General features: G+C 45.4%; 1 protein-coding gene across 2 annotated transcripts in view; it reads left to right on the top strand.

Annotated features, from left to right (window-relative positions):
- Nucleotides 1-26217, top strand: part of LOC143957722 (cytosolic phospholipase A2 gamma-like) — a 161732-nt gene that overhangs the window by 17912 nt on the left and 117603 nt on the right. For both annotated transcript variants that reach the window (XM_077467421.1, XM_077467422.1), the window contains exon 4: nt 21658-21742. In XM_077467421.1, coding sequence (XP_077323547.1) covers nt 21658-21742 — 85 coding nt within the window. The remainder of the gene's footprint in view (nt 1-21657; nt 21743-26217) is intronic.

The raw sequence follows: 26217 nt of genomic DNA, 5'->3' as shown, positions 1-26217 counted from the left end.
GTGTTTGCCCCCTTCCTCATTTCCTGTTCCTTTGCATGTTTGTCACACTTAAGTGTTTCGGAACATCAAACCAATTTAAACAATAGTCAAGGACAACACAAGTAAACACAAAATGCAATTTGTAAATGAAGGTGTTTATTATTAAAGGTGAAAAAAAATCCAAAACAACATGGCCCTGTGTGAAAAAGTGATTGCCCCCTAAACCTAATAACTGGTTGGGCCACCCTTAGCAGCAACAACTGCAACCAAGCGTTTGCGATAACGTGCAATGAGGCTTTTACAGCGTCCTGGAGGAATTTTGGCCCACTCATCTTTGCAGAATTGTCCTAATTCAGTTACATTAGAGGGTTTTCGAGCATGAATGGCCTTTTTAAGGTCATACCACAACATCTCAATAGGATTCAGGTCAGGACTTTGGCTAGGCCACTCCAAAGTCTTCATTTTGTTTTTCTTCAGCCATTCGGTGGTGGACTTGCTGGTGTGTTTAGGATCATTGTCCTGCTGCAGAACCCAAGTTCGTTTCAGCTTGAGTACACGAACAGATGGTCGGACATTCTCCTTCAGGATCTCTTGGTAGACAGCAGAATTCATAGTTCCTTTTATCACGGCAAGTCTTCCAGGTCCTGAAGCAGCAAAACAGCCCCAGACCATCACACTACCACCACCATATTTTACTGTTGGTATAATGTTCTTTTTATGAAATGCAGTGTTCCTTCTACGCCACATATACTTGGACACACACCTTCCAAAGAGTTCCACTTTTGTCTCATCGGTCCACAGAATGTTGTCCCAAAAGTCTTGGGGATCATCAAGATGTGTTGTGGAGAAATTGAGACGAGCTTTGATGTTCTTTTTGCTCAGCAGTGGTTTTCTCCTTGGAACTCTGCCATGCAGGCCATTTTTGACCAGTCTTTTCCTGATGGTGGAGGCATGAACGCTGACCTTAACTGAGGCAAGTGAGGCCTGCAGTTCCTTGGACGTTGTTGTGGGGTCTTTTGTGACCTCTTGGATGAGTCGTCGCTGCGCTTTTGGGGTAATTTTGGGCGGCCGGCCACTCCTGGGAAGGTTCACCACTGTTCCATGTCTTCGCCATTTGTGGATAATGGCTCTCACTGTGGTTCGCTGGATTCCCAAAGCTTTGGAAATGGCTTTATAACCCTTTCCAGACTGATAGATCTCAATGACTTTCTTTCTCAATTGTTCCTGAATTTCTTTGGGTCTCGGCATGATGTGTAGCTTTTAAGGATCTTCTGGTGGACCTTACTGTGTCAAGCAGCTCCTATTTAAGTGATGCCTTGATTGTGAACAGGTGTGGCAATAATCAGGCCTGGGTGTGGCTAGAGAAATTGAACTCAGGTGTGGACAACCACAGTTATAGTATGTTTTAACAAGGGGGGCAATCACTTTTTCACACAGGGCCATGATGGTTTGGATTTTTTTTCACCTTTAGGCTAGGTTCACATTGCTGCGATGCGGGAACGCCGCGAATCTGCGGCGTTTTCCCGCATCGCATACCTCCCGCCGGCAGTTCACACTGCCCTATGCGGACGGCTGGGGGTGTCAATGTTATGTTAATGACACCCCCAGATCCGTCGGCACATCGCAGTGCGATCTGCCGACTCGCACAGGAATCGGATCGCATGGTGTGAACCCCCATGCGATCCGATTCCGTTGCGGACCCAAAAAAGGGTCCCGTGCGAGTTTGCTGCGGGACCGCTGCGAGTTCAGCCATACTGTATATCTGTATGGCTGAACTTGCAGCGCTACGGAGATCGGATGTGATTTGCTGTGCGAATCACATCCGGTTCTCCCCCCGCAGCGGTGTGAACCCAGCCTTAATAATAAACACCTTCATTTACAAATTGCATTTTGTGTTTACTTGTGTTGTCCTTGACTATTGTTTAAATTGGTTTGATGTTCCGAAACACTTAAGTGTGACAAACATGCAAAGGAACAGGAAATGAGGAAGGGGGCAAACACTTTTTCACACCACTGTATATTGTTAAAGCGGGAGTCCGCCGGGACTCCGCGTTTTTTTTTTTTTCTTTTAAAGCCAGCAGCTACAAATACTGCAGCTGCTGACTTTTAAAATAGTGACACTTACCTGTCCAGCGCGCCCGCGATGTTGGCACCCGAAGCCGATCGCTAGGTCGTCTGTCGGGTCCTGCCGCCGCCATCTTGGGTATGGGAATCAGGAAATGGAGCCTTTCGGCTTCATTTCCCGTTTCCCTACTGCGCATGCGCGAATTGCGCTGCGCAATAAGGATGCTCCCCGCTGCCTCTGGGAGCTGTGTGTTTCCCAGCAGGCAGCGGGGCACTTGCGGGAAGGGGCGTAAGTTACGCCCCTTTCCGCAGAGAGCTGTCCTGGAAGTGGGTGCAGTTACTTGGATTATCCAGGTAACTGCACCCCCCTCCCCCCTGAAAGGTGCCGATTGTGGCACCGGAGGGGGGGAGGGTTCCGATGAGCGGAAGGTCCACTTTAGGGTGGACCTCCGCTTTAACGTATATTATGAAGATTTGTAAGTATGAAGGAAAATGGAATAAAGAACAAGTAAATGAAAAATAATGGAGCTAAGCTTGACCCAGAGACCTACTTAGTCCCTGAAACAATTCCCCATCATTTTATTATGATGCATGCTTTTGGGAGGAAACAAAAATCGTTCTGAATGCTGGGTGTGCTCCCATATAGGCACGGGCCAACATTCAATCCCCATAGTTGGAAGGCCCGTCACCCTAGAGCAGCTGCTAAATGTCCCCCAGGAGGTCCCTATTATAGATACCACTGCCATAAACAAAGCCCTCTTGTTTACTGGATACACAAGGAAGCCCCAAGACTGTTTTCTAAATGGGGCAGGAAAGAAGTTGTACAATGGGAAGTTCTGCAAAGATACCCAAGTTAATTTTACCATGTTAAACCTACCCGTGGCCCGTAACGATACTATAGACATAGAGGGTTCAGCTACTTTTGATATCCCCGACCCCAATGAACGGATGGGTAATATGTCCCTGTTTGACATAACCAAATGTGTAAGGGGACCCAAGAATCTGCAGGTCACTGAGTGGATAAACAGTACTCACATGGACAGCCCCTGGATGGAACAGAGCGTGGATAGCATTCCTTCTTTGGGGGATTGGATGTGTTTAGTGGGATTAAGTTAAGGTCAAGGCTGAGCCCCCCCCCCCCCCCCCCCTTAAAGTGGTTCAAGCCCCTCATGTTCCCCAAGGATGGATGGTATGTTGTGTGTTATGGTGCCATGCTACCATCCCTTATCCTATGGACACAAAAACTTCAGGATGATGTACTTTTGTAGAGATGATCCCTTTAATGGGGACCACAGGGTTGGACACTCCTGTGTCCATGATACCCGCCCACGGTCACCTTGAATTTGGCAGACATAAGCGGGAAGTAACCACTTGGTGGGACAAAGTCTTTGCATCCTTAGGTGGGGTTGGCATGTACAATGCACTGACAATGGTAGATGAATTTGGGATGCTAATGGATTCATGGATGAATGCCACAGCAATAGACATAGGATTGCTTAATGAAGAACTTAGGAAAGTGTTTGAACAAGAGGTAATTAACCTCCCTGGTGGTATGATTATTTAGGATTTTAGGTGCTGAAAGCGGTACCATTATTTTGCATGAAAATTTGGTGTTTTATATTGTAGTCCTGTAATTCTTAGGAATTAATCTCTTAAATCTGTCCAAACCAGAGTCTAGCAGACATCCCGGGTATGATAAAGTTTGAAAAACGAAATCATAAATTATAATATAATAACTATAAATAATTATACCAAATAATAATATAACAATAATAAAAATTATTCAATAATGTAATCAAATCAAAAACACAGAAATTTGCTCAGTTGCAGAATTGTCGCTGTCATTACTTTTCAGTATTTGATGACGGATCTCCCCACAAATCGCTATCGCTCAAGTCTGCGAGTGATTCTAATTTATTATCGCTGTTTTCTAGCTGTATAAAACCACTTTTGATGTAAAGGGACAGTTTTGGTTGCTATGGACAATCTCCAGTTTCCAGGCATAAAGAACAGTTTTTATAATATAAAACTGCATGCAGGACACTGGACAGACCACTAGGGACAAAGGGGATGTGAAATAATTACATACAGCAATGTAATCTGTAAGATTACATTATACTGTATGTAATGTGTGTGTTTCACTTTTTGAATTTGGCGCCGATCTCCATCCCTGTGCGTCGCAACGCTCACAGGGAACGGAGATCGGCTCCATGATGAATCAAGCGGAGGACGGCTCGCTCGTACAGCGCGGGGACATCGCTGGATCCAGGGGACAAAGGTAAGTAAACCTCCTCCTGGATTCAGCGATGCGGTCCCGAGTCTGGCTCGGGGGTTACCGCTTTTGGTATAAAACTTCCACCCCAAGCCAGACTCGGGAATACCGCCAGGGGGGTTAAACAGAGGCAAGAGAGAATGATGATGGTACTTACAGGGCTGTGTGATTTGACCGGAGACAAAAGCTTGTGCTGGAAATACATGAATAACCTTACAAAACCATCAGAAGATTTAGAGATTCCAGATTCCAGACTATTATGACATTATTAAAGGTCACAATGATGAGAGGGCAAAGTTACAGAACCAGATGAGATGAATGGGGGACTCATGGAATCCATTTTCATGTATAGGAGGGTGGTTTGGTTCATTTTGGGAAAGCATCATTAATTTATTTAAGAAAGCGGGTATGAAACTCCTTATGGTACTTATTATAGGTCTTTCCATCTATGTGACAATCAAATTGGTATTCTGTCTTATAAGTAAGGTAGCAAAAATAAAAAACCCGGTTGATGAGCCAGAAACGGCCATGACCATGTTCTACTCAGAGCATAGGTGGTACAGTAAGTGATCAAGGGGAGACATGAGTCTCTCATGATCAAAGGATGGATTGTAAGGAAATGTAGAGTTACTCTTTAGATATTGTAAGGAAAGGTAGAGTTACTCCTTGGGTCTGTTTTAGAAGATAATGTTTTAGAAAATGTTTTCATCTCGTGCTAAGCTTGTGCTAAATTTTACCAGACGTGCTAAGGCGAAGTGTGAAGCAGGATGCGTCTGCGGCTAGAGTTGATATTTAGCTATTGCACGCTAAGAACATACATTATGTGTTGAGAACATTGGTCTCAAGCCAAGGTGATGAGGTCAAATATTGTGACGTTGAGTCTGTCTCTAGGCAGAATTACTATGAATATCTTTTAGGTTAATATTAATTGTATATTGTATTAACATAATGCTTGAATGTGATTGGTTGTTCATGGGGCCTTCCCCGTATACGACCCCTTTTTGTTTTTTGCATATTCTGTGAAGCCGGAATAAACCCTTGTATTCTTGATCATCCACACCTTGTATATGGTGTCTTGACTACCCGACCATTCAGAGTTTTTCCATTGACCATCAAAGTCCAGCTCGAGCTCAGGAAAGAGGGGCTGAGATAGGACCACCTTTCAGTCTTACCACGAAATGCGCTACTCTTCCCCTCTCCCTCCCTGCCTGACAGGAATCCCCGGTGTGAACTGAGTTTAAGAGTTTGTAAAATCCTATATTCCACTCTATTAAAGAAATATATAATGTACAATGTGTGTGTTTCTGTAATATAATTGTGCCAAATACCTTGATTATAGCACTGCTCTGCACTTCTGTGATCTGCCGGAGCTCTCTTCCCAGCAATTATATCACAGAAACACACACATTGTACATTATATACTACTGTATTAGAGTGGCTTTTAGGATATTACAAGCATTTTAAACTAGGGCTTATTTTCAGGGTAGGGCTTATATTGCAGCCTTCCTGGAAAATAACGCTAGGTCTTATTTTCAGGGAAACACGGTAGTAAAAAAAAAAAGAAAAAAAATCATATAAATGCCATAAATCTATCCCCTATTTTGAAGATGCTATAATTTTGCACAAACCAACCAATAAACGCTTATTGCGATTTTTTTTTTTTTTTTTTACCAAAAATATGAAGAAGAATACATATTGGCCTAAACTTATGAAGATTTTCTTTGGGGGATATTTATTATTGCAAAAAGTAAAAAAAAAAAAAAAGAAATTTCAAAATTGTCACTATTTTTTTTTGTTTATAGCGTAAAAAATGAAAACCGCAGAGGTGATCAAACACCACCAAAAGAAAACTCTATTTGTGGGGACAAAAGTGACATCAATTTTGTTTGAGTACAATGTCACATGACCGCACAATTGTCAGTTAAAGACCCAAAGGGCCAGGTATAGATGGGGGGGATCCTACGCCATTTTTTAAACATTTTTTTGTTATCTTTACTTTCATCTGTCAGTAGAGAAGCCCACTGACAGATGAAGATTTATGGTTGTTAAGGATGCGGGTGGCTTCCCGGCCCACTGCTTAACAAACAGCTTTTTCTTCACACAGAATTCAGAACAGTCGATTGTTTTTCGACTTGTATGCTGGCACCAGTCAATGGGCCTGACAAGGTGGGCGGCACGGTAGTATTGCAAAGGATTGGCAAAGGCTAAGCCATCGCTTCGTTTGGATAATGTCAATAAGCTATGGGAAATTCTCGGTTGAGGATTCATTTTCTTTGGACAAAGATATACTGGTAGGTATATGTAGAACTGACCCCCGAAGGAGCTGCGGATATGATTGGGCCTGCACTGTGCTATTACACCCCCAATGACTTGGCGCAATCCCCTTGACACGGCTGTAGTGCAGTGTTGGTGTGATGCTAACAGAGGATGGCCCCACACTGTACAATACCACAATAGCGTGCCTTTACCTGTACCTGGGTATCCATTGCTCCACCTGTAGGAAAAAGGAACAACGCTTCACACCAATTGTAATTAATGAGAATGTATCTTTAATAAAACTGGTATAAAACAGTAGTTACAATAACTACACCATCACACAAACGTAATGCGACAGCGCAGTGGTTATTCACGACAATTTTAACATGTAAAGAACTCTTGGATAACCCCTGCACGCGTGTCTCCAAGGGGGGCCAACGCTCAGAGTGACAATGCCTTAAAGTGGTTGTAAACCCTTACAAATCACTTTGACCTACAGGTAAGCCTAGATTAAGGCTTACCTGTAGGTCCAAGAAATATCTCCTTAACTTACACGGTTAAGGAGATATTTTACAAAAATAGGGCACCGCTGTCTACTGTTGACAGCGGCGCAGGCGCACTGGGCGCACCACAAGTGAAGGCAAACATGCTGTCACTTAAGGCTCCCGCGTGCATGCATAATAATAGCACAAAGCTATCAACACTATGCAATACAACTGCTAGGGAGCTCCCCCTACTTTATAATGTAGTCCTGTTTTAATAGTGATTGAATGCAAGGCCTTGCAATAAAGATGCAGTCTTTAGTCTTCAGTCTTCTGCTAGCTATTGTGTTGAAGTAATTGTAATCCAAAGGGTTTAACAACAAAGAATAATGTAGGGTGAGTATTAGAATTGTTCTTGTTATGTAGCACACTTATAACTACCTCCAGTGTGGTTGTCTCCAAATCACACTGTGTCAGTTCTCAGTGGAATGCAGACTTGAGGCCTGCTTTAACTCAGTCTAAGTGTAAAACCTCCTCTATGGGACTACAGGTCCCAGCAACACTGTGGTCTGAGTCTAAGTGTGTAGAAGTGCGTTAAGTATTATGGGCAGCAGCCCTATCGCCCAACCAGGCCTTGGAGAATAGGAAACCTCAGCTCCGTTTGTCTCAGTCCTGCTTCACGCCAGCCAGCGCCCTCACACTGCTCCACTGTGCAAGACGACCGGGACCCTCAGGTGTCTCTAGATCCTACCCGATCCGGTCACTCCGTCTCTCCAGCACACAGGTGTAAGGCAGAATCACTGGTTGTTCCGCTGCTGCGCTCCGCAACTGAAATGGGCCGCACTCTCTGGAACACCTCTTCTGTGATCCTTGTAGGCAGGCCACGCGTCCAGAAAAGAAAGAAAATGGCCAAGCGTATCCTTTTATAACCTACCCAGCATGTAATTTAGTACTATGTGTTCATGGATAGGTCACTTGGCATTGTGGGTAAGTAGGTCATTGTATAATGTAAACAAACAGTCACTTCCTGTAACATTTCTCCATGTTCTTGAGATAGAAATAAATGAAGTCCATTTCACGTTTTGGCCACTTGTCATGGTTATGCAGTGATCTTCCTGTGTTTGCTTACCTCCCCTCATGTCTTCAGACCAGAGGCCAGCCACTTCCACCTGGTGGTTTTTATAACCTCTCCTCTAAGCATGGCTCCACCCCAGGCCCTATCAGGGAGCCCTATATTAACCTGTGCACTGCAGGCCATCAGTGCTGATCAACCATTGTGTATTCCTTTGTGTGTTAGCTTCCTGTTTCCTGCCATGTGCTCTGCTACTGTTTTCCGTTACCGACTTTGGCGTGTCTTGACTATCCTTGTTTGCCTGTGATCCTGACCTTTTGGCGTGTACCCGACTATTCTTGTCTGCTTGTGGCCCCCCGACCTTGGCTTTGTTCCTCACTATCCCTATCCTCCTGTTGCCTACTGTGGGTGTGAGCTGGGTGACCCTGGGGGTCGCGACCTGGAGCCAGTTGCAGCCAAGTCCATCCTCACCACCAGAGGCGCTGGTGAACACCTGCTGGCTCTTAGACTCTGTGCCCCAGGGAATCTTACGCTCTAACCCCAGTGGGATCTGTCCCCGTCTGCAGCAGTCAGCCGTAGGGTCCACAACCATGCGGTGCACTCCTGATCCCTACGGTGTGCACCTGTCACCTCGCCCCAAGGTGACCTGACACCACTAGATGGTGCCAAATACCAATTTATAACACTGCCTATTAGTTTACATTACATAGCATTAACAGGTAAAAATACCAGCGCTACATATAGGTAGAGCTTGAAAAAGATATAAGAATTTAGGTAGAATGGACATCTTTAAAATGTTGGGGTAGACCAGGAGAACAGGCCTGACTGCTACTTTTGAAGTAACATCCGGACCAGTGGAGACCTGGTTCAATTACGGAAGAATATAGGAGTCCAGGTATTTCAGGGCATAGCCAGTCCACTTGAATTTGTAAATGCCTTGCAAGTGGGATATTTGAGGTTCCACTGAATCCGCCCACTAGCTATCCCACCAATTCCTTCAGTGCACCCACTTTTATTTTCACATAATACTTCTACACACTTAGACTCAGACCACAGTGTTGCTGGGACCTGTAGTCCCACAAAGGAGGTTTCACACTTACAAATTAGTATATTGAAAAGAAAAGTGTATTCGAAGTCATCAGTGATTTCAAGATATACCAGTAAGGAACTATATTTTGGCCAAAAAATATGAAGCCTGCCACCATGACACAGTAGACTCTTTTGAACAGGACCCTACACTAACTGCACTACCTTTTCAGTGACCCAAACAGTCTATATATCCCCCTTATCTAAGGAATACCTAATAAAACAAAAAACAGACAGACCAGTCCAGCAAAGAGACATCCCAATTCAGCAAAGAGACATCCCAATTCAGCAAAGAGACATCTCAATTCAGCAAAGAGACATCCTCATACAGAATATGTGGACAGACCAGTCCACAGTGAGCACTGAGCAGTCCTGCAGGCTAAACGCGGTGCAGCAGTTCCACATGGCAGTTCCACGCGGCAGTTCCACATTGGTGTGGCAGCCAAATCAGCAGGGGGGAGGAGGAGTTCAAATTATATCACTGCACCTTCCCTCTGCAGATGCAATGAAGTGAGCTGCATCAGCTCATTTCGCGGCTGCCCTGCTTTAGCAATTGCTAATTACTACAACAGCAACAACTTGGCCTTGTTGGTTGGGGCCCGGGTGGCAGTGCTGGGACATGGTCATTCTGTGCTCAGGGCAAAGATGCCAAACTGCCCCCTCCCACGTGATGGGTGATGGGCACACCGGATTATCTTTTGCAGCTGATCTCACTTCCAGTTGTCAGCACACTGGTCTCAACATCAATGTGTAGCTCCAGGCTCACCAATCAGGTTTCATCTGTACCCAAAACTATGCAGTGATGTGGTTGGGCCGACCTGCTGTGTGTTCTTTGCCTGGGTCAGTCTCCTTGAACTGACTGTAAATAGTGCTGGACCAGCCAGAGGCAAAACAAATAGCCAAGCACACATGAGGTGAGGAAGTCACAGCTTGCCACACGGTACCACCTCCCCACATGAAAACAGTGTGTGGGGGGAAGCCGCCCCTCCTGCCCCCACCATTTGTCAGAGGGCATCCTATCTGATTGATTTAGAGTGAACTTTGCTGATTTTCAGATTACAGTTTCATTTTGTTTTCATGAAATTTGTTTAATAATTTTCTAACAAATTCCAAATTTTTGGAATGATTCAAATTCAGATCAGTTGAAAAATGATCGACCGAGTCAAGAATAGCTGGTGTGAAGAATAGCTGGTGTGAAGAATAGCTGGTGGTTAAGCAGAGGGCGGGGAAGCCAGCCGCCGCATAATTAACAACTGATGACTCATCAGCTGTCAAAGGGCTTCGCCACTGACAGCTGTAATGTAAATAAAACAATGGCGACAATAGAACATTGTGAGGAAAAAAATCCGTACCAGATCCTTATCCAAGTATGCAGGTCTGGAAAGGGGGGCGAACAAGCTCCCTGGCGGTCAGCTTTCATCACAGGCGGAGCTTTTTCTTTTGCTGGTGTTCGGCTGTGCGGTTGGTGTCATGATTGACAATAAATCTACACCAGGGGACATTGTTTTTACATTTAATTATTTTTTATTTTTTTTTGGTTTCAAAATTTTATTGAACATAAAATTGCATGTACAACTCAAATCACATAAGAGTCAAGAAAAATAATGCTTTGCCAGTGCCAAACATGTTAACATGACATAAGAGTAATTCTGCACAGCAAATTATAGAGAAAGAAAAAAATAAAAATAAAGAAAAACAAAAGAGTGGGACAAAAAAGTGACAGGCATAAGAGCAGGATATCTCAGCGAGAAGGGAATGACTGGAGGGGAGAGACTGCCTCCATTCTCTCCCCCTCAGAGCACCTAAAAAGGGTATAGAAAGGGGGAAGATGAGTGGAGAAAAATGTAGGTATGTCATTAAAGAGGAAAAAGGACTATACATTCTTGAATGCTATAAGCAAGTACACCGCAGAGGGCTCGGTCCTATGTCCTATGGGGATCAGATGAATTCCCCCCCCCCCCCCCCGTACGAAAGAGGACAATGGCAGAGGGGCTCAAGTAAGAATATTAAGATCAAGAGTGAAATTGAGCTCTAGAATCTTGTATCCAGTATTGCCAGGTGGCATAGAATTTACCCAATTTCATATGTGCTTTCGCAAACATGAATTCCATCAACATATGTTCGTTTAATATTATGATTACGTCTGGGACAGAGGGAGAGCAAGATTGCTTCCAGCGGCGGGAGATAGCGAGTCTAGCCGCTATAAGTATGTGAGTGATTATGATGTGAAATTTCGATGGCCACAATGTAAGGTCAAGACCAAAGAGAGCCGTCTGCGGTGCCAGTTTGCCAGTAATACTAGTTACGCTCTGGATGAGGGAGGAAATCCCGGCCCAAAAAGTATTTATGGGCGGGCATTCCCACCAAACATGGTAGATATGACCGTCTTGGTTACACTCTCGCCAACATTTTCTAGATTGGGATGGAAAAATCCTTGCTAATTTAGAAGGAGTGTAGTACCATTTGTAGAGAATTTTCATCACAGTCTCCCAGTGTGACACATTTCTGGATACTACAGCTGGGAAACGGATTGCCCGGTACCAGTTCGCTGGAGAGACTTGTAAATGTAAAGTTCGCTCCCACGAGACAATCGCCGGAGTGGAGCGTTCCGGGTTAGGTTTTGTCAAAAGTCCATAAAAGTATGAGATGCCCCTTAGTTTGTTGACCATTGGGGTAAAAGTTTGTATTATGTCTCTAGTCAAAGAACAGCTCGACGTATGTATAGAAGAAATAGCGTGACGGATCCGTAGGTAGATGTAGAAGTCATTACTAGGGATGTTGAAGGCTTTAGAAAGTTGAATGAAGGACTTTAAATGACCATTTTGAAATAAGTCTCCGAGGGTTTTTATGCCTTTTGAGGACCAGCTATGAAGCGGTAAATCCTGGGACAGGAGTGATATGGAGGCGAGTGGCAGCCGATATAGAGCTTGTATATGTAGGCCGCCCGTGGATTGCACGATTGCTTTCCAGTTGCTTATGAGGGCTTTGACCGTTGGTAGTAGAGAGCGTGTGGGGTGTAAACCCATCCAGATGGCTGCAAGTAAATGTGATGGGGGAAACAACATGTCTGCGGTTTCAATTGAAGTCCATGGCAGAGAGGAGGTCGGATCCCATAGCTTCCTGGTTTGGTCCAAAACAGCGGCTTTGTAGTATGCCCTGAGATCAGGGACTCCCATCCCAGCATATCTAGTCGGGATACTCAACAACGGTGACCTGATACGTGATTTGTGGGCCGCCCATATAAACTTATTGACAATCCTTTGTAGACCAGTTATATCAGGTTTCAAGATAGGTAAAGGCAGAGTTCTGAACATGTAAAGAATATGCGGTAACAAAAACATTTTAGCCAATGCAATTCTTCCTGCCCAGGAGGCTTTAACTGAGAGGAGAGAGGTAGCAGTCTCCTGAAGTTTCTGGGTTAGGATAGACAGGTTAGTACGCAACAACAAGGATGCTGGGGAGGTCAGTTGGATGCCCAGGTAAGGCACGGAGGAGTTGGGTGCCCAGGAGAAGGGAGAGATGGACGATATATTCGTTTTAAGATAAGTGGGAAGGGAGATGCCCAGCATTGCCGATTTGGAGTGGTTCAGCTTATATAAAGAGATTTGGCCAAAACTTTGTAGAAGATCACACAGCGGGGGGAGAGATCGAACTGGGTCGGTGAGCCAGATGACTATGTCATCCGCATATAAACTAATTTTGTGGCTACAGTGGTTGATTTCCAGACCTTTGATGTCCGGGTGTGATCTAATGGCTTGTGCTAGCGGCTCTATCATTAATGCGAAGATTAACGGTGAAAGAGGGCACCCCTGGCGTGTCCCGTTCGTAATCAGCAAGGGAGATGAGAGTAGTCCTGAATTCAGGACTCTGGCACTGGGGGTAGAGTATAGTCCTAGTATGGCTTGGAGGAATTTGCCCGTGATGCCGAATTTTTGGAGGACCATTTGCAGATAGAGCCAGTTGACCCTATCAAATGCCTTCTCTGCGTCTAAAGATATTAGCAGAGAAGGCATTTGGTGATGCTCTGCCCAATGAAGCATATCAATTATTCTGCGGGTTCCATCTGAGGTTTGTCTGGAGGGGATAAAACCCACCTGATCTGGGTGGATCAGGGTGGAAATATAGCTCGCCAGTCTAGTGGCTAGAAGTTTTGAGTAGAGTTTGGTATCAGTATTTAGCAAAGATATGGGTCGATAATTTGCGGGGTCATGAGATGGTTTGCCTACTTTATGAATGGTGGTGATGGTAGCCTCTAGGGATTCTGAGGGTACCTTCCCAGTCGCTAAAAAATCATTAAGTGTGGCACATAGGTGAGGTAGTAGTTGATCTAAGTAGGTTTTATAGTAGCCGTTAGTGTACCCATCAGGCCCAGGAGCTTTGTGAAGGGGGAGAGCCTTTATTGCGTCAGAGAGTTCTTGATGGGTAAAAGGCTGGGAGAGAAGTTCTAATTGCTCTGGGGAAAGTGAAGGGAGCTGCAGTGGGTCCAGAAATCTAGAAATATTCCCCACCTCAGGGTGCGGTTCTGAAGGGGAACTGGAGAGATTGTACAGCTTTGAATAGAAGAGACTAAATTCCTCGGCTATGTCTTTGGGGTTGCTAATTTTCTGACCCTTCTGGTTTAGAAGAAAGGGGATCCTATTCTGTGCGGCCCTTTTTTTATATTGTTGTGCTAAGTGTTTCCCCGCTTTATCACCTTGGGAGTACCAAGTGAGTCTTAACCTTCTTAGGTAAAAATCAAAATTACTGTGAAGAAATGAGCTAAGGTCATTTCTCAAAGCACTAAGTTCTTTGGCAATTTGGGGGGAAGGAGCGTTTTTATTTATAGTTTCAAGACTGCGTATTTTCTGTAGAAAGGATTCAATCGTTGCCATCCTTTTCTTCTTCTCCTGTGCACCCAGTTTGAGGCATACTCCGCGAATTACCGCCTTGTGAGCTTTCCAGAGTGTAGTGGGACTAGAGACAGAGTCAAGATTAGAGTAAAAAAATAGCGATATCTCGGATCGGATCAATTCTCGAGTCTCCGGCGCACTGATAAGCGCGGAATTCAAACGCCAGAGTGTATGTCTGGCCACAGGAGGGGAAGTGGCAATAGTGATCGATACCGGGGCGTGGTCGGACCAAGTTATGAGGCCCACCGTGGCATGACTGATTTTCTGTAGGGCCAATTTCGAGACTAAGAAGAGATCGATCCGAGAATATGATCGTTGGGCATGTGAATAAAAGGAATAATCCCTCTCGGTACCATGGAGGCACCTCCATGGGTCATGGAGGTCCTCCTGTAGCGCCACACTGGAGATAGCCGTGGAATGTCTGCGCTTTGTGTTAGACGTGTCTAGCTGGGTGTCAAGAACATCATTAAAATCTCCACAGATCACTAGGTGTTCCTTGGGGTATGGCTGAATTTTGTTCAATATGGACCTGTAAAATCCTTTTTGGCCGGTGTTAGGGGCATAAAGATTGACCAAGACCAGCGGCTGGTTGTTAAATACGGCAGATAGGATCAAGTATCTACCCGCCGGATCCTGTTCAATATGTGTGAGGGAGAATGATATGGACGAACGTACAGCAATCATCACACCCCTCGTTTTCTTATCAGAGCGAGCATGGAAGTAGTGGGTGAATAGCCTGTGAGAGCATTTTGGGGAGTTGAGCTCAGAGAAATGTGTTTCCTGAACGCATAATATATCTGCTTTTTGGGCTAATGCATCCCGCCAAAGCAAGGATCTTTTAAAGGGGCTGTTAAGGCCTTTAGCGTTTAAAGAGACTATTGTAATCGACATATCCCCCGGATAGTAGGCCTGCTATGAAACTCTGCTGCGGTACCGGGAGAGACTATCCCCACTGTAGGGATGAGTGACAACCAGATGAGATTCGAGCAGAATACAATGGTTAAGGTAAGTCGGCACAATTGTATCGTAGCCGCTGAGAGGGGTGACCAAGTCAGGCAGTCCTTAAGTAAGACTGAGTGCCCCGACCTGGCACCTATAGCGAGCTATGCGATCCCACAAAAGGATAAAAATTTAAATTAAAATTAAAAAGTAAAATAAATAAAAGAGATTGCTAAATTAATTACAAGAACATCAGAAAAAACAAAAAGAGGCAAAAAAGAGATCAGTTGTAAGGTAGGGTGTTATGAACTATCAGGTAAATCGATTAAACCAGTTAAATCAAACCAGGGGATGTGCGTAGCACATCAAACGAAAGTGAGGAGTGTGGAAGGGGTATCACAACCGTTCCCACTCCTCCACAGCGTTAGTGTATATAGGTGAGATAAAATTTTAAACAGTAAACATAGGCAGCATAATGTAACCACAACTACTGAAAATACATGTTACCGCAAGGGCTCCGGCAGGATCATATCATGTGAGGGCGTGAGAGTCCCAGGGCGTAGTTATTCTTGAGGATGATCTTGTACCAGGTGTATTAGGCGGCGGCGCTTGGGGGGTCATGCCCCAGTTGTGTAGTTGCTTAAGGCCTTCCTTTGGCGACAAAATGGCGACTTGTTGATTCCGATAGGACACCAGGAGCTTGGTGGGATGGCCCCATTTGTAGGCCACGTTTTGTTCGGTCAGGATGGTTGTGACCGGGTGAACGCTCTACGAGCTTGAGCCGTGGTTGCAGAGATATCGTTAAATAGCTGCACTTTGGTAAAGGGCCCTGGTAGTGTGCGCAAGGCTCTCGCAGCACGCATAATTTCTTCCTTAGCATGAAAGAAGTGCACTCTCGCTAAAATGTCTCTGGGCACTGATGGCGGGAGATGTTGCGGCTTATGCAGCCTGTGCGCCCGATCTATGAGTAGATCTTGTGTCGTCAGAGATGGGACAATTTTGCGGAATAACTGGTGCAGGTACGGAATTATATCTGGAGTTGCTAAGGATTCAGATACTCCTCTTATCTTTATATTATTCCTGCGTGAGCGATCTTCGAGGTCTGCGATTTTTAATCGCATTTGGGAAATCGCTGCGGCCTGCTCATCCTGTAGGTCAACCATCCTATTATGCGCATTAGTGGCTTCAGACAGGTGCTGTTCAATATGCTCAGTGCGGCGTTCTAAAACATTAACCTTATCCTGGATCTGATTAACAGATATTTTAAGTTCTCTATGCAGTTCAGCCTGGAGTGACATTAGCATCGCTTTCATACTGTGTTCTGATGCAGGGTTATCAGTGGAGGGGAACTCAGCAAGTGACTGTGCCTGGGGCTGTGGCAGAGAGGAACTACAAGTCCCAGCGCTGTGCTGTTTCTTAGAGGGAGGCTGTTTATCAGGAGAGGAGGCAGGGAAGTCAGCAAGCCTCTTACCTCTAGCTCCAGGCAACATGCAGTGATTATCTAGCTGATCCATTTCTTCCAGCAGCTGAGGAGCAGGGCCGTCGGATGTTTCGTTCGCCTGTGCTGGCGGCGGGGTCTCTGGTCTCCTGCTCACACGGTCGGCGCCATCTTGGCTCCTGGGCCTTGGGGGCTTCATGTAAAAATCCAGAAGCCTACGGGGTCCCTTTAGCTTTGATTTTTTGCGGGACATACTCCGCGGTATGTCCCACAGCTGCGCCCTCCGTTCCGGAGGATTCCCGTCTGATTCAAGCTGCCTATGCCGCTAAACGAGGCTGTGGAGGAGCGGAGCAGACGTTTCAGGCAGCCATCCTCAGCAGCGGCCAAACCACGCCCCTTGTTTTTACATTTAATTTTATTTTTTTAATAAAGGAATTGTTAAAATCAGTTGACTTTTTTTTTCTTTATTTTTGACACTTTTTATGGTGAATGAGAAGGGGTGCAATGTACCCCACACTCATTCACATAGAGGGGCAAGGTGGGATCTGGGGGCTCCCAAGTTAAAGGAGGCTTCCATATTCAAATAAACCCCCTGCCCACAGACCCCCATAACCACCATCCAGGGTTGTCGGTAAGAGGCCCTGTCCCCATCAACATGGGAACAAGGTGTTTCAGAGTGGAGGGGCAGAGCCCCCCCCATATTGAGGGCATGTGGCCTGATACGGTTCAGGAGGAGGGGCGCTTGCTCATTCCTCCCCCTTTCCTGGCATGCTAGGCTGCATGCTTGGATATTGGTATGGTATGGATTTGGGGGGACCCCATGTCAAAAAAAAAAACCTGACCCAAGGGGCCAAGTATTGACTTGGGGGGGACCTCACACCATTTTTCTTAATTTTTAAAAAAAGTTGTGCCGGCAATTGCAACCGCAAGTCAATTTAAATGTGATTTTACTTATTTTTTCTTTTGCTGAAGCAGGTTCTATACATGGTACAGATGTGCCACTTTGCAGGCAGACTAAGGGGACCTCCCATGCATTTTATTTAACCACTACAGATCCGCGCTATTGCCAAATGACGGCATCAGCGCGGACCTACATTTCCGGGACTACGTCTATTGACGTCGTCCCGGATACGAGCGGCCTGCGCGCCCCCTGAGGGGCGCGCGCGGCGCGCTCTGTGATCGGCGAGTCCGTGAGACTCGCTTGATCACCGATCCGTGCAAGGGGTCGATCCCGACCCCTTATCACGTGATCAGCTGTCAGCCAATGACAGCTGATCATGTGATAGAACGGAGCCGGTAATCGGCTATTATTCCTCCTCGCGCTGACAGCGCGAGGAGAGAAAAAAAAAGCCGATCACCGGCGGCCGTGATCGGGACATCAGTCCCGATCACGGCCAGCAATACAGCTGACCACCTGCCCCCTGCCAGTGCCCACCTGCCCACCGCCGTGCCATCCTGAATAAAAGTAAGTGCCCCCCACCAGTGCCCCCCATCAGTGCCCATAGTGCCCACAGTGCCACCTACAGTGCCACCCACAATGCCACCCACAGTGCCATCCAGCAGTGCCACCAACAGTGCCACCCACAGTGCCCACAATCTGCCTCAAAGGTGCTGCGACCCAGTGCCGCCCATCAGTGCCCAGCAGTGCCGCCCATCAGTGCCCAGCAGTGCCGCCCATCAGTGCCCAGCAGTGCCACCTATCAGAGCCACCTATCAGTGCCACCTATCAGTGCCCATCAGTCCCATCTATCAGTGATACCTATCAGTGCCCATCCGTGCCACCCATCCGTGCCACTTATCCGTGCCACCCATCCATGCCATCTTATCTGTGCCCATCTTTGCCCATCAGTGCCGCCTTATCTGTGCCCATCGGTGCCGCCTTATCTGTGCCTATTAGTGCCGCCTTAACTATGCCTATCAGTGCCCACCAGTGCAGCCCATCAGTGCCCACCAATGCAGCCCATCAGTGCCCACCAATGCAGCCCATCAGTGCCCACCAATGCAGCCATCAGTGCCGCCTAATCAGCGCACTTCAATGAAGGAGAAAAATGACCCGTTTGCAAAATTTTATAACAAACTATTAAAACATGATTTTTTTTTTTTTTTTTTTTGCATCTTTTTTTGTTTGTTTAGCAAAAAATAAAACTCCGAGCTGTAACTAAATACCACCAAAAGAAAGCTCTATTTGTGGGAAAAAAATGATAAAAATTTCATTTGGGTACAGTGTTGTATGACCGCGCAATTGTCATTCAAAGTGCATCAGCGCTGAAAGCTGAAAATTGGTCTGGGACTGAGGGGGGTTTAAGTGCCCAGTAAGCAAGTGGTTAAAGGAATTTTTAATTTTTATTGTTTCACTTAAAGTGGGAACAATAAAAATGAAAAAAAATTTAATATAGTGTCTGGCGGGTTCCATTAGTCTGCCTGTAAAGTGGCACATATGTACCATGTATGGAACCTGCTTCAGCAAAAATGAAATTTCTAAAGAAAAAAAGTCAATTCCCATTTAAATTGGACTGGTGATGTCACCTGATGGCCCGCCCCTAGTGACATCACTGTCCCAGCATGCCCCTAATCTCCAAATAACCAAAAATGCATCCAAAATTATATTTGGACCAAAACAAATAGCACGTGTAGCACATGTCTAATGCAGAATGCACATTGTACATAAAGCTGGGGAAGTATTCTCTGCCACTGAAATAATTTTGTGATTGCAGAGACACCCTTCCTGTATGTGGAGATCAGGGTGCTTCCCCATAGACTGTGCTGTGTCAGCCACCTTCCCTTGTGACCATTGAGTTTCTGCAGGATCATTTCACTAAAGAGGTTTTGATCTCCACTCCTCATTTCTATGCTTCTTTGTGGCCCCCACACACCTGTACACACTCAGCCCCCCTAACACCTGTACACACTCAGCTCCCCTCCACACCTGTACACACTCAGCCCTCCTCACACCTGTACACACTTAGTCCCCCTCACACGTGTACACATTCAGCTCCTCCACACCTGTACACACTCAGCTCCTCCACACCTGTACACACTCATCCCCTCCACACCTGTACACACTCAGCCCCCCTAACATCTGTACACACTCAGCTCCCCTCCACACCTGTACAAACTCAGCACCTCAACCCATTCCTGTACACACTCAGCCCTCCTCACACCTGTACACACTTAGTCCCCCTCACACGTGTACACACTCAGCTCCTCCACACCTGTACACACTCATCCCCTCCACACCTGTACGCACTCGGCCCCTCCCCACCTGTACACACTCGGCCCCTCCCCACCTGTACACACTCGGCCCCTCCCCACCTGTACACACTCGGACCCTCCCCACACCTGTATACACTCGGCTCCTCCACACACCTGTACATCTGTATACAGGCATATCCCCCCACACACACACAATCCCCCCCACACACAACCCCCCATCAAAAAAAGTAAGGATGCAGTAAAGATATGGAATACTTGTTGTACAGGTGCAGTATACTCAATGTCCTGCATCCCATAGCTCAGTCCCTGCTAGCAGTGTGAACAATGGGTATGGTCCTCTCACCAGTCTCTGTGGTGTGGCTGTGAACTCTGCAGGAAGAGGGGGCCCTCAGTCTCTCCACAGAATGTCTCCAGAGATTCAGTGGTGGGAAGCAGAAGATCAGTGATGCTCTGGTCACCCTGCAGCAACAGTGCAGATGCTGTAGCTGTTGTCTGTGCTGCACTGCCTTGGATGTCTCCATTGGTCTGGTCTCTCAACAGTCTGGTCAGTATTCAGCAGATGTGCTCTCAGTAGTGGCAAGTGGTAATTTTTTGGGGGGGAGGGGCAGCAAACAATAAACCCCCGCATTGGGCAGTGGGCGGGTTTGCATGGCTTCACCGGCGGCTTCCCTTGCTCTGCAGCAGCAGCTCTCCTTTCCACTGCTCTCCACAGGCATCAGCGACCTCTGTTTCCTCCCTCCTCCTCGGCGGCCAATCAAGAGTCTTCTCTTTTCGAGCAATTGAAAAACAGGTAACACCTGGGTGGGCTCGTAGCGCAATGCTCTGTGCTCCAAACCACCCTATTTTGAAGCCTATTAGAGCCAATGGCTCTAATCAGGGGCTTCAAAAAGCCACTCCTGCTGCTAAATTCAGGCGCCCGGGGTCCTAAAAGGGGCCAGACCCCTGAATATGCAGTGACAGCTTGTTCAAATAGAAGGTGGGAAGGAGAGAGGAGCGGCGCACCAGGCACCCCTAATGGATCGCCACAGTGTGCTCTCATTGTTCCCCTATGGTTAAGAGGAAGAACCTAGCTATGCAGTCTCAGAAAAGCAGCTCTTATGCACCAGTATCTCTTGGGAATGATAGTGCAAAGAGCCTATAAGATCCACAATATGGGATATTTCCTGGACTTTAAATCCCATGATCCTCTGTGGTCTGGCTTGGCTTTCCTGGCTATAGTTCTCCCTCTGCTGGCTGGAGAGGGTAGTGAAGCACAACTGCAGGAAGTGGAAGTAAACTGATTGTAAAGAGAAAAATGTCTCCTTTTGCATATTGCTATCATCCAGCACCTGGCTACAAGCCCCATTAAATGGGAGGTCAATGGGCCACAACCCCTAGAAACCTCCAGAGGAAACCCTTAGCCCCTGTACACACGGTCGGAGATTCTGCCAACCAAATCCGTCGGATTTTGCCCGTCGGATTTAGTCCGACGGATTGTGTCTGAAACTGTTGCATACACACGGTCGGGCCAAGTTGGCGAAAAATCCGATCTTTGAGAACGTGATGACGTAATTTAGTTACGATGGGACTACGTTCAGGCTAGTAGCCAATTGCTTTGATGTAGGAATTTGATCTGAGCATGCGTGGCACTTGGTCCGATCAAAATGCTCTACACATGATCGAATTAGGTCCGTCCGGCCCAGTTGGTCGGGAAATATTTCCAACATGTTGGAAAATTGGGTCGGCTGGAGATTCGGACGGAATCAGTCCGATGCATACCACACACAGTCAGATTATCTGACGACACGGTCCGATAAGACTCATTCCGACAGATTCTCCGACCGTGTGTACAAGGGCTAACATTTGTATTCACTCACTGACTGGAGTATAATGACGTCCTGCTCTATCCAGAAGGAAAAAGTCTTGGCTCTACAGAAACTTATTTTTGTCATGTGTTTTTTTTTTAAAATTTTTTGTCCACTTAACAGATCAGAAGGGGAACCCAAATCCATCAATGCGAGGAAGATAAAAGTAAAGAAGACGCTTTCATCCTTAGGCATGAATGTTAGAGAGGTAAAGATTTTCTAGTATTTGTCTTGTAAACTTGATGCTGAACAACCAAAAACAGTCGTGTAAATTGACCAAGTGACCTTCGTATAAGTGAGCTTTCCCTTCAGCCTTCTACTAGTAGATATCTCCACATGTTGTTAACTCATTCCATACCTGTGGAAAAAGGGGGGAAAACACCGCGCTAAAGCAAAAGTGAAAAATAAGCTGCTGACGCTCGAACAAACAAAGCTTAACAAAAATAAATAAAATAGTGTAGCGCTGGTATGTAAATTTATATGTGAAAATGTAACTAAGTATACACAATACCAATGATGGCTGATCACATAAGAAATCCATAGTGATAAACACAAATAGATGAAAAAAAAGAAATAATCAAAAATGTGAAATAAGGATTGTGTGGATGTGAAGTCCACAATTCACTAGGTATGTAAGTTCTGTACTAAAGGAAACAGAACATTTATCCCAGTAAGTAGTCCGCATATAATATGCAATAGAGATATATCGGTGGGGGGTCTTCCTACACGCGAGGTAAAGGACCGCACGGACCAACAGGAACAAATGCTTGTCTGGAGTTGTATCAATAATGGAAAGAAGATGGATACTCTTACCAGAAAGGTTGGACACACGTGTCGTACGACAGAGAGTCAAACACACTTGACATCCTCCCGACTGGTCCCAATCAGGTACTGTGCGTTAGATAAATCCTGATGGAGGGTCCTCACTTTTTTGTCTCTGGGCTCCCTAAAGGCAGGTACTCCCAGTATGGAACGCTCACTCATCCGTCTCCGAGCTCCAGAGGATCATACACTCAAGGTTTGATGGTATCCAGGATGTGGTTTACAAAAAACCCAAAATATGGAGACTTGCCATCTTCACATGATCCACTTGCAGTTTAACACCTTCACATTGCTTTCTAGCGACCCTTTAAGTGGGCTTTAAAGGATAAGTTCAGGAAGTACTGAAATGTTGCAGTGCATGCTGGGATTTTAAACTTGACGTTTACCAAGAGACGGCAGTGGGTTCTAGTCGGTGCTTGTGTAGCTGTCTCTTCTTTGTTCCTAATTTTCGAAGTGAACAGAGGAGCAGTGTCTAGAGGAATAGCTTTTTTTTTTTTTTTTTCTTTTTTTTTTCAAATAGTTTTTATTGAAATTTTAACATGGTACAAGTAATGAACAAATACAAATAATGGTGGACTACGAAATGGTAAGTTACAACCAAAATTGAGTGAAAAAAGAAGGAAAAAAGAAAAAGAAAGAAAAGAAAGAAAATTACGTTTATGAACGTAGTGTAAACATTTCACCTCTAATGACATTTTCATATTTGTATTCAATTCAATGGGATCGATTGAGATACAACTATTGAGGATGCAGAGAATGTTCAATTTTTGCATTGAGGGACGTCATCAGGCTCCCCGGCACCCCAACTGGGATCACGCTGTGACGGGGGCCATCTGACCTGCCTCTATATCAGAAATATCACATTGTCAAACAGATTATTTCCTATACCACTCTGTCCAACACTTCCAGTGTTGGTCAAATTTCAAGCCGCTGGAATTTCTTAGTGCTAGCAATCTTTCATACTGATAATTCAAGTTCACCTGGATTAGTACTTCAGAAGGATTTGGGGATTGTGTACTTTTCCAATGACGGGCAATTATTAATTTGGCAGTAGTTAAAACATGTGTTACTACTATGCGGAATTGGGGTGGGTAGTCTTCTATACTAAGATGCAGTATCGCTAAAGCTGGATTTGGATATTGAATTATTCCGGTGATTTCGGTGAGTATGCTAAATATTTTCCTCCAAAAGCTAGAAACATTTTTGCAATGCCAAAAAATATGTAAGATAGTACCTACACTGCCGCAATCTCTCCAACAGAGTGAAGAGTGCGTGGAAAACATTCTTGCCAGTTGGTGTGGGGTCCTGTACCATTTATGGAGAACTTTTTGGTTGAGCTCCCAGTGGTTGGCGCAGTGGGTGGCTGCATAGTTATATACGAGGGCATTTCTCCATTGGTTTATATTGAATGTCTGGTTTAGATCCCTCTCCCAAGTAATCATGGATGGGGACTTCACCAGACATTGCTTATATTGTAGGGTGTTGTAAATAAGCGAGATGCCTCGGGTTTTGAGGGTGGGAGATACAAAGTACTGCCATATTGGGCTGTTGATTTCAATGGTAGGTGGGGGAGATTTTTTTAGAAAAGATGACACCTGATTATATAGATATAAACTAGTTGGGGGAATATTGTATGCTTGTCGTATGGAGACGAACGATTTTATAGCATCTTGGGTATATATGTCATCTACCCACTCTATGCCGTTCTCCTTCCATTTTGTGATATTGCTGTATGGAATCAGTATTTCCAAGGTTTGGATCGGGATCCTGACTACCGTGTGGGGTTGATCTGATTTTTGATGTTGTAGTAGATGCCTCCATGCAGTGATTGTTGCTACGATCGTGGGGGAAAGATGTATCAGGGATCTAGGTTTCCAGGAGTCCGCTATGAGTAGGAGGCTCATATGGTGAGTATGTGCTATACATTCTTCTAAGCCTACCCATAGTTGATCGGGGTTAGGTAAAAACCATAGTTTAGCTTGTGCTAGTATTACTGCCCAGTAGTAATCCTTAAGTTCCGGGAGACCCATGCCACCCGCCTTTTTATGCATGATAAGCTTATGAGAAGGGCATCTCGCTCTCTTACCCTGCCATATGTACTTCTTGAGGAGTTTATTCAACTCCATGAAGTGCGCAGATTTATAAGGAATTGGGAGGGTTCGGAATATATAAAGAATTTTTGGCAAGATTAGCATTTTAAATGCTGCTATTCTTCCTGCCCATGATAATGTAATCTTAGAGATACGGGATATGGTCTTTTGAATTTCTTGTGTAAGATATTTAATGTTAAGATCTGCAATATTGGATAAATTGTTGGATATCTGTATGCCTAAGTAGGTGATATGTTTGGGCGCCCAGACGTATGGGAACGCTTGTTTGAGGTGGGAACTTACGTGTCGATTTAGCCCTAAGTCTAATATGAGAGACTTTGTAAAGTTTACTTTATAATAAGAAATCTTACCGAATTCCTCCAGGATCTTATGTGTATGTGGAAGTGACACGACCGGGTTTGATAGGAACAGTATTATATCGTCCGCGAACAGATTGACTATGTGGTCCCTTCTTCCGGCCTTAAGACCAGTAATAAGCGGGTGAGATCTAATGGCCTCCGCTAGGGGCTCTATCATCATATTAAATATCAGGGGCGACAAGGGGCACCCCTGGCGGGTGCCGTTCGATATATGGAATGTTTTGGACACTAGCCCCATGGTATACACCTGGGCTGAGGGTGTAGAGTATAGCGCCAGAATAGCCGACAGAGCCTCATGCCGAAAACCGAATTTTATAAGTACTTCTGTCATGTACTCCCAATGGACCCTGTCGAACGCCTTCTCCGCATCTATTGAAAGAAGCAGAGAAGGCGTCCCACGAGTCCCAGCTTGGTGAATGAGGCCCAGTAGGCGTCGTGTGGCATCTGAGGCCTGTCTCCCCTTCGTGAATCCAGTTTGATCTGGTTTGATTAAGTTTGGCATAATGTCAAAGATTCTGTTTGCGATTACTTTAGCGTATAGTTTAATGTCTCCATTGAGGAGAGAAATGGGACGAAAGTTGGCGGGCGTGTCTGGAGATTTCCCTGGTTTAGGTAGGGTGACAACAAAGGCTTTGAGCATTTCAGCTGGGAAGGAACCTGCTGTTCTGGCTGCATTAAAAATAGAAAGGAGGTGTGGGGATAAAATTTGGCTGAATTTTTTATAGTACACATTAGAAAGCCCATCTGGGCCTGGTGATTTTCCGGAAGGTAGGGAGTGAATAGCTTTATCTAACTCAACGGGGGAAATTGGAGATCTTAGTTCCTGAAGTTGGGTATCAGTTAGTGAGGGCAATTTAACTTTATCGAGGAAGGATGCTATAGTTCCTTTTGTAGGTGGTACTGTGTTGGGGTCTGTACGTAGATTATAAAGTGATGAATAATAATCTGCGAAGGCGTCCGCTATTTTTTGGGGATGCTCCACTTTGTCTGCTGTCTTAGGGTCAAGTAGGTAAGGAATCGACGTTTTAGTGCGTCTGTCTTGTAAACGATTGGCCAGGAATTTACCTGCTTTGTTATTGTTCCCGTAATAATTAAGCCGGAGTCTTGCCATAGCCTTATCATGGATCGTGGCATACCATTCTCTAATTTTATATCTAATTTGGGATATTTGCGCTGCTAGATCCATAGATGGGTTTTGTTGATTACGATGTTCTAAGGAACGGAGTTCAGTTAGTAGGCTGTTTAAGTTAGCGGCACGGGTCTTCCGAATTCTTGAGTTAATTTTAATAAGGGCTCCCCTAATGAAAGCCTTATGGGCATTCCAATTTGTAAAAGCATTAGTGCAAGTAGGGTCGTTAAGATGAAAGTATTCTACAAGTTGTTGGGATATT

The sequence above is a fragment of the Lithobates pipiens genome, unplaced genomic scaffold (assembly GCF_037356315.1).
Source record: "Lithobates pipiens isolate NorthernLeopardFrog02 unplaced genomic scaffold, aLitPip1_a1.2 Scaffold_55, whole genome shotgun sequence".
Lineage (NCBI taxonomy): Eukaryota > Metazoa > Chordata > Amphibia > Anura > Ranidae > Lithobates > Lithobates pipiens.
This window is presented reverse-complemented; position numbering and strand designations above follow the sequence as displayed.